A 14,740-nucleotide genomic window follows, 5' to 3' on the forward strand; every position below is an offset into this window, starting at 1 on the left:
TTTAATAGATCCTTATCGGCTTGCCCTGGCAGCTCTTCAAAACAACTCCTCCCAAGCTCTTGTACCCTTTCTTCAGCAGGGTGGACAGGAAATTAAGACCGGTGCTCAAATTGCTGTAGATCTCCTCCTCGCTCATCTCGCAGTAGCCTACCGTGAACGACAAATCGTTCGTCTTCCTCAGCTTGAACTTCACCATCTTCACAACCTCATTGTAGAAGTTCTGCAGGTCGTTCGGGTTCCTGATCACGTACACGGCCTTCCTCTTCCTGTTGAAAATTTTTACTTCGAACGCGCTGTTGAAGTTCGGCGATGAGATGAACGAGTGGTACTTCAGGGCAAGCTTCTTCTTCAGGGTCTGCTTCTCCTTGTTTTTGCCCTCCAGCTCCTCGAACGGCTTGTACTCCAAATTGAGCTCCTTAGCCTTCGTCTCCAAAGACTTGTCAGCTACCACAAGGATCCTTTCTGCCCTTCGCTTTGGATACGGAAGCACCACGTTGCCGTCGAACCGCACGTCCTTCTTGTAGTCGTAGCCCTTCAAGGACATCTGCACCTCAATCGTTTCGTTTTTGTTCTTCACGCCTTCCTTTATCGTGTGGATGTGTGTGATGACCTTGTCTTTGTTCAGAAAACTTGAATTAAATAAAAAAACACTTACCTCATCTCGTGGGGTAAAAAAATTGTAAAATTAAAAAGATGGGGTACGCGGTTGCACAGAACGAGGTGGATACATTCACACAGCGATATGCTCTTGGTTCCTTTCAAAATATCATTTTTTCATCACCTCACGGAGCAACGTCATGCTTTTAGTGAAAGAACAAAGGCTCCATGAGCAAGCCGTGCAGCACACCCGATAAGACATGCTTTGCAAAATATTTACGTAACATGCACAAATTGCTATCCTGGCGATGAATGCCGTGCACAGCAATTTGTGCAGCATGAGTATTTCTATGAATGCAATACAAAATCGTTGATATGAAGGGACGTTTTCCACCATTGATGTCATGCCGTACCGTTCTTGTGCTGTGGTGATTGAGTGATCTCTTCGTTCGTGAAAAGACGTACAAAGCACGAATAGATAGAAATGTATTTTGTGCCTTAGCAGCGGAAGAGGTTGTTAGTGTTTCAATACCTGCGGCGCTAATCGTGCTATATTGTTCGCTGCAGGAGATCTACGACCTGGTATACATCGCAGTGCAAGACACATCATTTTGAAAGGCAAGAGTAGGATGTGCCTTCACTCTCTGGCACGATGAGGAACATCTGTTTCCCTCATGGCTATCACAAGCAAAATTATGGGATAAATTGACTTACAATAGCTTTGTGAATGGTAATGAGTCATGCATGTGCCAGGATTGTCCTACTAGTGCTCGATGGCGCTTCGCTATTTCATTGATATGCACTCGACGCAGCGGTAAATTCATTGACGATACTTTCACCGTGGTTCTGACCCGTACACTCAATTGTTCTGTACTTTCAGTCGCTGCTGACCAGTAAATGCTGTTATATTGCCCTCTAACCCGATTGAGACATAGGTTTGTAAACAGCAAATCACAAAAATACGTTCTGAATACCTTGGTGCTATCCATTCATCGGTTCAAATGTAAAATAACGTTTTCAGTAGAGGCTCTATCAATGCATCGGTCCTATTTTTTACTGAAAGTACGTTTATTCATTTCATCGCACACAAAAAACGTTCAAGCAAGCACACTTTTCTGATCCACTGGAAATACTTCGGTCCAACGTAGTTAGTTGTTCGCACGTAGTCTTTTAACACTTCCTTTGCAGACACAGCCGCGTACGATCGGCTATGCATGGCGTGTACACAACGGATGAGCAACGTACTCAAAATGCTTTTTTTAGGGTGGTAATTTACACGAGCCTTCGATCCAAATGTTTAGTGCGCAGCAGAATAGAGCAATTCACCGGTAAAACAGCTGTGGTGCATTCGTTTCATAGAAATTTGTGTTCATTTTAAAATTTTTGCCGTATGAACACCATTTTAGGAGTTTGCCACGATTTGCTATAAATGGTTAACGCGGTTACAAGGAAGGAATCGAATCTGGCCCGCTCTTCTGGTGTAATGTGCGAACAAAGCTGTTTATCAAAAATAGTTCCGTTGGTTTTTCAGGCCTTTATCAATGTTTAGTGCTGTTTTGTGTTCGTATTCGTAATTTACTTGATTTGGAGAAAAAGTTAAAAACAAAAAAAAAGGCATTGGCATGAAAATGCTTGCAATACTATCGCTGTGCAGCTGTACATGCTGGAACGGTAGTTTAGATAAAAAAGAAATTGAAGAAACGGGTGAAACGAACGCTACACGAGGTGATAATAGCTGTAACATAGAAGAGCTAAATAGGATGTATCTCGATGGCATGGACGTAGATGAGCGGTATGATGTGGAAGAACACCTCCCCACAGAAGATATTCCTGTTTTGACTGCTGACGATGTTCTAAACATCGTGCGAATGTCAGAAACAGACATTCAAACTGACGAATTATCTTCTTGTAGCGATGAAACGAGCACCACTAAACATTCTGGTCAAGCATATGAAAGCAATATCTTGGAATTAATTAGTCGATTAGAGCAAGAAAGAGAAGAAGAGCAAATAATGCCGGTGCAACATGCCAATTCGATCGGATCAATCGTTGGCGCTTGTACTGCAGTTTCACAAGCAATGATTACGGCGTGTGTTGGTGAATCACAGAGAAGAGAACAGGATGCATCACTGTTGCTCGATCAGGCTTTGCATCCCGGACAGGTCAACTCACCGTGTTGTGGATCAACCAATTCACCAAACCCTGCACGTTTAACTGGCCTGAGAGGGGGTGAAAAGGCAGATGACAGTTCAATTCTTGCGTTACAGAGAATAACATGCTTTATGAAAAGTGATTTACACTATGGTCAGAGCCTCTCATCATTACTAAATGCTTGCATATCACCAAATGCTGTACCAGATGGAGAACAACCAAATAATGCATACCGGCAACGTTCTAATCAAGAAACACAGGAGTGTACGCGGGCAAAAAGCTTTGACTGGCGTGTCTTCGAACATGCACGCCAAGTTCAAGACATTATGCACGCCCGGCTGGAATGCTTTAACTATCTGTGTAGATTGCTTGATATCATCAAACGGATTACCACACAAGATCATTTCAAGATTTTATTTGAAACAGGACATCTGATAGAAGCGTTATGTGAAAGCTATAACGGATTGAAAAGAGAAGTTTACATTTTTCTGCATTTCTTCCTCAATTTTAATTACAATATCATGATGTTCAATACGCTAATGATTTTTACCTTTGAAAATATGCACAGCGATACCAGCCAAAGACATAAGAATATCATTTTCACATTTAGAAACACCATGTTAGACCTGCGAATAAAGGTGTTGACGATAGCAAATCACATCCTGTCCATAAGGAAAGCCGTCAATGATGGAATGAAAACTTTTCTTGAGAACAATGTTACAAATGGAACTTCAACGAGCGTGCAAATGCCTAAATGGCAACAAACAGAAGGAGTAGCAACAATTGGTAGAAATATTGGTATAAATCGTAGACGTGAGCCCTCCTACAGTGTATTTTTTAAAACTGCGTATAATTCGATACACGAAATGAAAAAAGAAAACGTTCGATTGCTAGATGCAACAATTTATCTTATTCTACTCCTGACATATGATGGTGATCCGAGTACCTGAGCTGAAAATTAAAATTTATGTTGATCAAAATGAGTTGTAACTGACACTTCCTTTAGTTTCGTTATGCATCTTTTAGCATCGATTCTTAGAATTACTTGCTATCAGCGATGGTTTTCTTATGAAACGGACATTTCTTCGTTATGCCAGTTCTCCGGCATTCCCTAATCGCTCAAACTAGTTATTTAGGCCTGAATTTGTGCAACGGAGTCACCGAAAAAATAGCATTTGATTCGAGCTATGACTAGGAATGATCGTTTTATGATTTACGAATTTGATGCAGCCCGTTTTTCTATCAGGAACGGTTTCCTAATTTCGATTAGGGTCAGCAACTGCGGGACCGTGCACATGTTGAAAATGTATGATCCTTATTCTATGCCGGAATAAGCATTATAAACCAAAGGCTAGCACGGGCAGTCAGTCCCAGCAGACCAGAAAGGTGTGTTTGTTGGGACAAGGTGATATGAGAAGATGAAAGACATTACTTTACAGAAATTGACAACGAACAAATTATCCTCCTAGAACAGTAGGCATCGCTGCTAGAAAGAGGGCTAAGCTCAAGTTAACACTGTTGTGGTGTTAACAGCCTTGTCGTAGGTGTATGTGAATCGGTCATTGGGCCAAAACAAATTTGTGTCCGTTCATTAGGTTAGATGATAAAAATGCTCAAGCGGTCAAATGTTCTTCATGACAGAATAAATGTGTTGAATAGCAATATGAATGAGCAGTATGAATGTGTACCAGGATCGTATTCATTTGCCGTATCACTGTGTCGTAAAGTTTTGCACGAAATAGCGTTATGCTAGGTCTCCTTATTATCACCGATGAATTTTTGAGTACGAAGAGGTAATTGATTGGTGGTTAGTTACAATTTTGCAAGACATGTTCTGAGCAAATTTATTTTATCTAGCAGATGAACATTCCTTGTGCTGAGAATACGTAATAAATGCGAATGTGAGAAGAAAGCTGCCATAAAATTTGCGCTTTTGGACTGTATAGATGGTAATTCATGACAACCTTAGTTAGCTTTCCATGTGATTTGTTTTAATACTGGATCTGTCGCCTGATTTTGCTCTAATCACTTTCTCGTGTTGTAGTGCCGAGGAGGTCTGCAGTAATTACTGACCAATAACCGTATTTTGTACACCGCTAGTAGAAAAGCGGTGCATGTCACAGGGAGAATAAGTCAACCAATGATTTTTTCTTTTATCTCCTTTAAGGCGCATGATAAATATTTTGTTTTTTTAATGTTTCAACGATTTATTAAAACGTACTAATCAACTTCCGAATTGTTTGTGTAACTATTTGAATGGTACATCGCTAATATACTACATAGAGTAACTTTACACGAAAAAGAGGGTGTGAGCGTGGAATAGGAGTCCGAGAAACGATTTATCTGGCACATAGCCAGTTCAAGATATGTGTTGAAACCCTACATGGCTTTCGTTTTTATAGGCACCCCGAATTATTCATTATCATTGCTTTGCCATATATTACTTGCAAAAATCCTGTCTAAAGAATGCAATGGCTACTAAAAATGATTTGTAAGTACGGAAAAGGTAACTGTCCGAACTGAGATGACTTTTATAATAAAAAGGAAAATAATATGTATGGTATGAATCTTGAATGGCGAAATATCGACATAAGCGTACTAAATCATAACAAAAGATACAAGCAAAAGAGGATCAAGCTGGTGTCTGACGCCTGTGGACGTGCTGAGAAGGGATTGCTAGCGATCATGGGGCCGAGCGGAAGCGGCAAGACAACGCTAATAAAAGCACTGGCCGGGAGATTAGCAAAGGGTTCATCATCAACGGGCATAGTAACGCTAGACGGCGTCGAAAGAGACGTCGCAACGTGGGTCGATATCGTTGGATACGTTGATCAGGATGACGCAATCTATGAGCAGCTGACAGCTCGTCAAACAGTTACATATGCCGCGAAATTTAGATTAAAGGACAGGCTCATAAACATAAGCGAAAAAGTGGAGAGTTTGTTCAAGAAGCTTGCCATCACGCACGTTTTGGACTGCCAAATGTGTAATCTGTCGGGCGGTGAGCGAAAAAGGGTGATGATTGCTGTTGAGCTGGTGACAGACCCGAAAATAATATTTCTTGACGAACCAACAAGCGGACTGGACAACAATACAACAGTTAAAATCATTAAACTGCTCAAAGAGCTGTCTAAAGAAGGAAGAACGATTCTGTTTACCATACACCAGCCGGATGACATAACAGCTGCCGAGTTCGACGAAATTCTGCTACTATCACAGGGACGGTCGGTGTACATGGGAAAGATGGTCGATTGCGAACAGCACCTGATATCGCAAGGATTCGAAAAACATCCGAGAGAGACATTCTCTAATTTTGCCATGAAGGTACTGAACGTCGAGCCAGGCGTATATCATGAGACAGAGGAGTCGGGCAAGCTCGATATGCTGGTAGAAGAGGTCAAACAGCGATTCAACTTCTCGGCAGATCAAAAATCCGTTAAAAAATCAAACGATGGGTACGTCAACTTTACGCCCAGCCTCTACCACACCATGGTGTTGTTCAGTCGAAGGTGCAAACTCGATCTTTTTTCAAAAAAAAACATAATTTCGACTTTAATAGTAGTTCTTATGATAGGATCGAATTTTGTTATCATGAAGTATTTGATAAATGGCCTGCAAAAAAGAAAAAATGACATGATAAATGAACTGGGAAATCGTTATTCAGAAGATAAGTACGCTAAGTTAGTTGATTGTGCCATAAATAATGGAGCAATCACTATTTCTTCGGGTTTAATTTCATTTCAAATGTCATTAATTCCAATAATGACTGGCATGGCGTTCAATTCGGAGTACAAAATGGTGAAAAGGGAAATCGCGGTCAACACATACTCCGTTGTATCGTACTATTTTTCTGTGCTGATACTTGAATATCTTAGATGTCTGCCGTTCTTTACCATTTTTATGGCGGGATCCAAGATAATACTCGGAAGTGCGCTATCCCTTACAATGATTCTCACCTATTTTCTCATGTTTTCTACCGTAATTGTGGCGTATCTCTTTTACGGCTCGGTGTTACAGGGCACGAAAAGAGTGATTTTGATTTACGGACTATTTATCGTGTTCAATACCGACAGTTTGTGTCATGCCGTAGCATTTATGAGAAAAAAAAAGAGCATAAGCAAAATGTTCATAATTACTTATTTGCTTAATCTGTGTCCAAATTACGTGTTGGGTGCTTGTCCTGCAATACACAGCCTCACAAAGCTGGTACGTGATTATTCGGACTTGTATGACTTGAATGGGAAAAAAATAATCGATCGTTGGATCATTTCTAATTGCGAGGAGCATCTTAAAATACTTAAAAGTCTACTCATAAATTATGAGATCCCGGTAATATGCAACTACTTGCTATGCGTGTTATTGATAGCTCTGTATATGCTGTTGTGCATAATGATGCTATCGTTCCATCTACGGGCCGGTTATCGCATAAAGCTCAACGAAAGATAAATGTTGTTTCTCTTCAAGGATTTGTTCGTTTTAATGACGGAGATTTCACTTTTTAGACGTGTCAAGGCACGCGGTAGCAGGGTTTTGTTCCAATGTGGTATCAGTCACATCTGCTCATTACGACGTATCACAGCTCAGGAGCGATAGATCTCCTTTTCCATGTTGCATACGACAATGTCAATTAAAGCGGTTGGGTGAGCCTGATAGATAGTCTGATAATGTGGCTGCGCCGTTTTTTGGGCCTTTTATGAACTACAGGAGCACAGCCTTCCTGTGTTGTATGATGCAAATGTGCGATATGATAAGGGAGAGGTACCAACTTCTTATGACAGGTGTTAGATGGCACATAGAGCGGAGATGTCATGCCTTGGATACGTCGCAAATCGGTCAGGAATAATGATCAAAAGTAAATAAAGGCGACCAAAGCCTTCTTGCAATATCGATAAAAACACAGGGTTGCAAAAAAGACTTACCACGAATGTTCACGTGGTAAGTCTTTTCGAACATAGTCGAAGAAATAGACATATACACGAACATGTTAAAATAAAACTATTGTAGAAAAGGTAAAAAGATTACATTCTGGTTTTAAGTTGCCAAACGAACATATTTACACATTTGGCAACTTTTAGTGGAAAAGATGGATAATCAGAAAATAATCAAGCTAACTACTAGTAAATAGTACAATTATTCTAAGATACGCATCTTTAATTGATAGCTTTAGAGTTTATATTCATTGTATCAAGTGTATGAGCAAAATAATCCTTCTAAAATGTAAGGCTTTCCAGCTGATAGCGTAAATTTTCAAAAGACAACATTTCTACGTTACACAGATGTAGATTAAACAGCTCTACGTCATTTGATGGCGTAGTTGCACGTTAAAATGTTGTTTCAAGACCGGAGAAATGATTGAATCCAAAAACGTAACAATTAGCAAGAAATACAAATTAACTCAGAATAGTAAAGTGGAATTGACGATGCATCTGAATCATATGACTTCATCAAGCGTACTGTTTTGTTTCTTTGTACACGGTAAAATTGAACGATAGTGCATTAATTCAGTAGAAGGTTTGGTAAAAGAGAAAGTAATGAATTAGATCAAAACATGTTGGTTTTACGAATGGTAGTTGTTCGGGACCTGTAGAAGTAAAATACTGTGCCTGAAACACTATAACAGTGTACTAGAACGTTAAGAGTGAACGAGAACAGCGGAGCTTAAAATTAGAATCATTTGGCGAAGATTAATGTTCTGAAGTTGACATCGATTAGGATTGTGGTTGTGCGTCCACATAACCTCAATTCATTGGCATATTATCCGCCTTTTTAACAATTCGAAAAATTGTAAATAAGTCTTTTTCCAGATATAATATGCCTTTTACAGCGAATTGAGAGTGCCAGAACCAAGAAAAGATCATATCGATTATTGATAAAATGAAATTTCTGGTTAGAGACAGATGAAAATGATAGGAACAAGCGATGAGGTAAATGATTTTTAAAATGCTATACAAATGACTTGTGCGGCAAGATATTATCTTATCAGGTATTGAGACACTGTTCACGATAAACGATGTGAGAACACCAATGATGCAGGTAGTCAGTAATTTTCCAAAGAGATGATCGCAAATATGGACAGTGAAGAGTAAATTAAAAAAATAGAGAAAATGTTGTCAATAAAAACATGCGGAAATGAGCAGGTTAGCAGATAAAACGAGAGTCATCATTTTCAAAGGCCCATGTATACATTTTGCTGTTGATTATTCGGTATTAATCTTGGACGCTTTTACCATAATGGAAACCTACACTTTAATCAGTTCAAAAAGACTAATATATATATGTATTTATGTGCAGACTATCGAAAAAATACTTGTTCAGACTCTCTGCCACGAAGATAGGGGAGGAAAATCAGGCATTTTGTAATATTATGAACAACTATAAATTAGCCACAAAACGAACATTTGGTAAAATAGTAGCAAATGGTCAATTAATTGCCATAATTTTCCCTTTAAAGTTCCTATTTAATTATTTGGATATTTTTTAAACTATAAAAGAAAGAGCTTTCATGAAAACTATGATTGTTTCGTTCATCGTTTATCTTCTACAATTGTATGCAACCGACACAGGGAGTACTAGTACTGTAACAGATACCAGTGACGACTTCATAATCAGACAATATATGGAGTTAGAGTATATGGATGGGGATTATGTGAAAACGCTACCAGTGGATGAATCATTTTTCGAGCGATATAGCGATGTAGACCTGTGTAAAGAGGTGCACAAGAGCTTTTGTAGACATCAAAAAGTAGGCGAACTGTGTTCGAGGTACATAAAGACCTTCTTACAGGAGGGAAATATTCTCGAAAAGGAACTAAGTCATGTTCCTGAGATAATTGGAGCAAAACAAGGGACTGAAGAGATGGAGACAAGACGAGAGTATTGAGTTGTAAAGCGTGTGAGAGGAAATGATGGAACCAAATATGTCATAGTAGGTGAAATGCCAGCGATTGTTAAAGTGATTCAATAAATTGCTTCTGCATCGTTGCAATGTATGGTGGTTCGAAAAAAGGCTGTCAATTCAAATGAAGTAAATTATTTGTCTTTTTGGAACAATTTTAATTTATGTCATGATCTTTTACCTGCTCAGAGATGTTCGTCAGATATTTTTTACCAATAGCATGTAGAATGACATAATTACCACCTGTAAATGAAGTAGGAGACTCTGCCGAAAGTAAAAACAAAAACAGTAATTGCAAGCTGAGCAAAATAACACCCTGGAAGGACAAGTAATTAATTATGGAGAATCAGGTTTTCATTCTGTTTAGTAAACGTGAATAACGATTCTAGTCTTGGAAACGAAATGGAATACGAATATAAACATTAATACATCTGAATACGAAAGGGTAGACAGAAGAATTCAAATAGTGAGTCTAGAAAATTCGGAAAACGGTAAAAATGGTGATATGCTGAAAATGAAGCGGATAGAAAACAATGAAAAGATTTCCTGAATGTATAAAGTAGGTGTCACTTATGCCAGTTTATGGAACTGTTACGAATTTTTTAGGAAAAATGGTGCACCACCGGACCGAAAAGTATGTTTGATAGGTGATATTTTCTATGTAGAAATAAATAAATTATTTTGATGATAATGGCGCACAATACTATTGTTAGCTCAGATGACGAAAGTGATGGTTGATATAGGTATATATGAGTGGAAGTAGGTGGGAGGTGTATGGATAGCTGCTGAAATAAAGGGTGCGTGAGGGTATCGAAATGAAAACATGGCAAACTGGTTTAGGTTGACATAAGACAGTCATGCTTTATTAAAGTTATTTACGGAAATGTGTTGATTGCTATTGATAATAGCCTTAGTCGATTAAATTCTAAGATCAATTACATCCCCAATTTTTTGGACTGGTAAAACAGAGAGGTCTGTGGATATTCTTTCCTATCACAGGCGAACAAAAACTTTTGCACTAATATTGCCATGTTTGTTTATGATGCAATCTTTGGATGTATCTGGACAAAATATTAAACCCGTTTGTAAAAGAAAATACGGATATAGAATAAATTATACACATAATCACGTTTTACATGGTGTTTTGTTCACCTATACTGATAAATAGACGAACTTATTTGAACATGAAGCGTTCGTGAAATATAGCTGCCGTTGATAGTGCGAGATGCATGATCTATCCTCTGGCAGAATACTAGATGGCCATGTACATTGAAGTAGCATTATTGGTTAAGAATAAACGCAATTTACATGGTCGAGACCGAGACAATTGATCCGCTATTTGAATATTTTTTCGTCACGGATGTTCAAGGTAATCATCCGATAGGAACAACGCCAATAGAACAAGCAGACCATGTGTATCCATAAAAAATAGGGTCGTAAACATGTTTAAAGGGATTGCACAAAAACATTTAGCTCAGGGATTTATTCACATGCAGTAAATGGTAAATCATCTCTCCAACCAAAAAGAAAAAACGTTGGAATAGAGTTGAAGCAAAGGAACATGGCAGACTGACAGAATGTTGTCTACCTCTGATACATCTCATTTTCGTTCAACAGAAGCGAATGCTGGATATCCTCCAGAATTTGTTAGCTTCTGCAAGAAAAAATTTTGGACAAGTTCAATGGTGCTGAAATATCTCTAGCATGCGAATCTTTTGGTGCATGATATTTCATATCACGCCATTAAAAATGCAATAGAAAGCTTCTGATCGCTTGTTTTTGTTGTACAGGTTGGCTCTATACCGTAAGAAAATACACATTCATGGGAAAAAACAAGCATAAAGGTGTTTTTTGTGAGATATTTTTCCAGTTCATAACTTTACAAACGCATTCTATGATCAAGCACGCACTACCTTGCACGAATATCCATACATTAGACATCGGAATGGTGTCAGATTTTACCGGGTTGTCAAGCATAAAAGCATTGTAAAGGACAACTACCTGTCTAATGTTGTATAGAAACATAAATCTTATTGTTTTGTTCAAAATATACGTATTAAAGAATGCATCCTTGTTATCGCGGCGCAATGTTGAATCGATCCGTTCTAATGCTGGATAGAAATCAAAAAGATTATGCGTATTAGCACCGAACAACAGTTCAAAGGAAGAGTCGCCAAAGAATACGGCAACAGTGAACAAAATGAAGCAGGGCACATATATATGACCATTGTGTCTCATCAAAAACTTAACTGCCTCACCAATTCTTGACATAACCACGTACAAGCGAAACGTTTTGTTCTGCAGTTACAGCGGTGAAGTGATGATGGTGACCTTCGATACAGAACAAATAGAAGAGGTGAAGGAAGAAGAGAGAGCCGATGTAAATATAGGCAAGGAGCTGCTATCAATTACTGATCAGAGGATGGGTGCAATAATGAAGAGTTGTTCGAAAGACAGTGCAGATGAAAGCAGCGATGTTAAGTGTGATAGCGAATATTTTACAATCAGGAGCGATGTAGAAAGGAAGAGAGGAAGACCGAAGATGTGTCGGAATGTGGAAATGGAGAAGATCGTGTTGGATGAGATGATGATTGGTAAAAGAAAGGTGCTGAGTCAGGATGTTTGTGCTGATTCAAAGACCGGTGTTTCGGATCCGGCCAATAAGAAAACTATGACCGGCGAATAAAGATGATGGGATATCTGGATCTAAAGGTAGTGTGGTGGAGAATAACAGCACGGTAAAAAGCAATCAGCCATCAGTTGGTGCACAACAGGACAAAGCAAAACGTAGAATAACACCTGTTCTGATACCGCAGCTCACAAATTACGAAAATAAGATCGCGAGCGTAAAGAATAGCATTTATGTGCTGTTCACAGGAAATGAGGATCGCAGGGTGGAGAGAGAATGCATCAAACCGGTTTTAATGAGGATGAAGGAAATAACGGTCAAGATTAGCTGTGGTGGCAGTGTAGAACAAATCGGAGGGCGGAAAGTGTGCGGTTGTCATCGTAACCAGAAAGAACGAAATGTAGGAAACACGGACCAAAACATTCCAACAGATGATGGTGATCGAGTCACTCTTGTGAGCGGTAACACCGGGGTGAGAAAGGAAAGGAGCATCTCCTTTAGTTTGTACACCATAGATGTTTCCATCAATGATGTGCTCAGGTACAAGAATGTATGCCTGCTTGCATTCTCTAACGCAGTTCATACAAATGCTCTGATAGTGAAGAGAGTAATCTCAGGGCAATTGCTTTTGCCATTTATCAAGCAGAATGTGCTATACGTGGACATAAGGGGTGATAATCTGCTGCTGTTCATGGGTGATACGTTTAAGATAATAAACCTGAAAGGAGAAAGTTGTTAATGATGTACCGTTTGATACATACAGTCTTTGTTTTGCTAAGGAGTACTTCATAGTAGGAAGCGATCTACAAGGCAACAAGTATTTCTTTATGAAGGAGATCGGTGAGTGGTGTAGGGTTAATCATGAAGAGAGCGATGGGTTTAGAATTGAAAGAGAGAAGGGCACTGAACGTAATGGATTGTTGAATGAGGGTGGGGATGGTGTACTGTGTGATAAGATGGGTGCTGATGATGCAGGAAGCGGTGGAGGTGATGGTGTAGTTCATGATATTATGAGTGATAAAAGCATTGTTCCTGGTACTGCACCTATCAGCAGTACCACTACTGCTAAAGACACAGGCAGTGCTCTGTTTGATAATATGATAATTTCACAACTGTTTGATAATGACGACCTTTCATCCCTGGAACATATCGAGTATAGCATACTTAAGAAGTAATCACCGACCAAAGTGTTGGCCCGTTTGCGATTGTTTGTAAGCAAGTTGAAGAGCATGACAGAGATGATAGAAATACGGCTAGAGAATATTTTTGTGAATCATATAGTGTATAATTAAATATGCTGCTAAACAAGGTCTTAATGAACTTTCGTGCGCTCTGGATATAGTTGGTATTGTTGACAAGACCAACAGACAGAAGAAGGAAGATTTGTCTTGTTGCTCAACAGTGTTGTTTTATCGGTGTAGTTTGTATAATGTGACTGCTAACTTGGTTATACCCGAAGTGTGGATAGAGAGGTTATAAGTTTTATTTTATGAAATTAGCATAAGCAGAGATATGTAGATACGAGTTGGTACTTAATACATTTTATTGTTGTTGTCTTTTATTGTTGTTGTATATTTTATTCATACATATATTTTACTCATATACACATGGGCTTAAATTCACAAACATTTTTAAACCCCGTAATAAAATATGTATGAATAGATCGATGCATAAAATAAAGAATAGGAACAGGGCAAGACGTAACAAAGCATGGAAACGAGTTGAAAATGGTTGATAAATCAAATTTTTGATTATTAGAATAGTAATGAGGAAACAGACATGATATTTTGTGGAGTTAAAGTATTGTATCCTGTTTTGTCAGTCGAGTCTGTGCACAGAAGTATATTTGGTTAAATAAAATATTTTGTGAGCAAGAAAATATATGCAGACAAACACGTATAAATGACTTGTCAATATGAGATGACGAGAATAAGAGAAGTTTACAGAAGTGCATCAGCAAATAAGGATACAAAGATATTTTTTGAGGTGGGCATAACGGGAACGGAAAACAACGTGTTAATGGCAGAAAGAAGAATTTTGGTGCATGATATTGCGGTGATCGGGTTGATATGCATTGGTGTGGGTATATGTATCTTAAAACGATGCGCTTGTTGATCGAACAGAAAAAATACAAAGGAAGCAAGAACATACGAATGAGAGAGCAGGGCAGGAGGACGAACGGAGACGATAATGCTTATTTATTTCAGACATATATTGAGTGGAAGATGGAACAGAAAGATAGGAATAAGGATATAGGAGTGATGAGGACAAAATAAGATGAGATAGACATGAAGAGTGCGATTGATGAGCAAAGACGGATAGCAGAGCAAGACAGGGAAAAGAAGAAAATGAATAAATGATAAATAACAGAGCTTAATAAGAAGCTCAGTACAGATCGGACATGCATGAAAGCGAAGAGGTGTTGGTACATCTGCTGTGTTGTGTTTACACGAGGTCAACATTGTGAT

General features: G+C 38.7%; 8 protein-coding genes across 8 annotated transcripts; 6 read left to right on the forward strand and 2 right to left on the reverse strand.

Moving 5' to 3' along the window:
• On the reverse strand, positions 1-2,809 carry VCUG_02547 (uncharacterized protein). Its single transcript, XM_008077363.1, has one exon. It carries the CDS (start codon positions 542-544, stop codon positions 2-4), a length of 543 nt encoding a protein of 180 aa, XP_008075554.1. The 5' UTR covers positions 545-2,809; the 3' UTR covers position 1.
• On the forward strand, positions 2,208-3,724 carry VCUG_02548 (uncharacterized protein). Its single transcript, XM_008077364.1, has one exon. It carries the CDS (start codon positions 2,220-2,222, stop codon positions 3,696-3,698), a length of 1,479 nt encoding a protein of 492 aa, XP_008075555.1. The 5' UTR covers positions 2,208-2,219; the 3' UTR covers positions 3,699-3,724.
• Positions 3,725-5,310: 1,586 nt separating this feature from the next.
• On the forward strand, positions 5,311-7,728 carry VCUG_02549 (uncharacterized protein; the record flags this gene model as incomplete). Its single annotated transcript, XM_008077365.1, has 1 exon — positions 5,311-7,728. One exon carries the CDS (start codon positions 5,311-5,313, stop codon positions 7,192-7,194), a length of 1,884 nt encoding a protein of 627 aa, XP_008075556.1. The 3' UTR covers positions 7,195-7,728.
• Positions 7,729-9,250: 1,522 nt separating this feature from the next.
• On the forward strand, positions 9,251-9,677 carry VCUG_02550 (uncharacterized protein; the record flags this gene model as incomplete). Its single annotated transcript, XM_008077366.1, has 1 exon — positions 9,251-9,677. One exon carries the CDS (start codon positions 9,251-9,253, stop codon positions 9,626-9,628), a length of 378 nt encoding a protein of 125 aa, XP_008075557.1. The 3' UTR covers positions 9,629-9,677.
• Positions 9,678-11,440: 1,763 nt separating this feature from the next.
• Positions 11,441-13,182, reverse strand: VCUG_02551 (uncharacterized protein; the record flags this gene model as incomplete). The annotated part of the gene is made up of 1 exon (XM_008077367.1): positions 11,441-13,182. The coding sequence occupies exon 1, from the start codon at positions 11,912-11,914 to the stop codon at positions 11,441-11,443; it is 474 nt and encodes a 157-aa protein (XP_008075558.1). The 5' UTR covers positions 11,915-13,182.
• On the forward strand, positions 11,964-12,329 carry VCUG_02552 (uncharacterized protein; the record flags this gene model as incomplete). Its single annotated transcript, XM_008077368.1, has 1 exon — positions 11,964-12,329. The coding sequence occupies one exon, from the start codon at positions 11,964-11,966 to the stop codon at positions 12,327-12,329; it is 366 nt and encodes a 121-aa protein (XP_008075559.1).
• VCUG_02553 (uncharacterized protein) lies at positions 12,361-13,011 on the forward strand (the record flags this gene model as incomplete). The annotated part of the gene is made up of 1 exon (XM_008077369.1): positions 12,361-13,011. A coding segment is annotated over one exon (651 nt), but the record flags the coding sequence as incomplete, so codon positions are not given.
• On the forward strand, positions 13,100-13,447 carry VCUG_02554 (uncharacterized protein; the record flags this gene model as incomplete). The annotated part of the gene is made up of 1 exon (XM_008077370.1): positions 13,100-13,447. The coding sequence occupies one exon, from the start codon at positions 13,100-13,102 to the stop codon at positions 13,445-13,447; it is 348 nt and encodes a 115-aa protein (XP_008075561.1).
• Between the last annotated feature and the right edge of the window lie 1,293 nt (positions 13,448-14,740).

The sequence above is a fragment of the Vavraia culicis genome (assembly GCF_000192795.1).
Source record: "Vavraia culicis subsp. floridensis unplaced genomic scaffold supercont1.74, whole genome shotgun sequence".
In the NCBI taxonomy this organism is placed as follows: Eukaryota; Fungi; Microsporidia; family Pleistophoridae; genus Vavraia; species Vavraia culicis.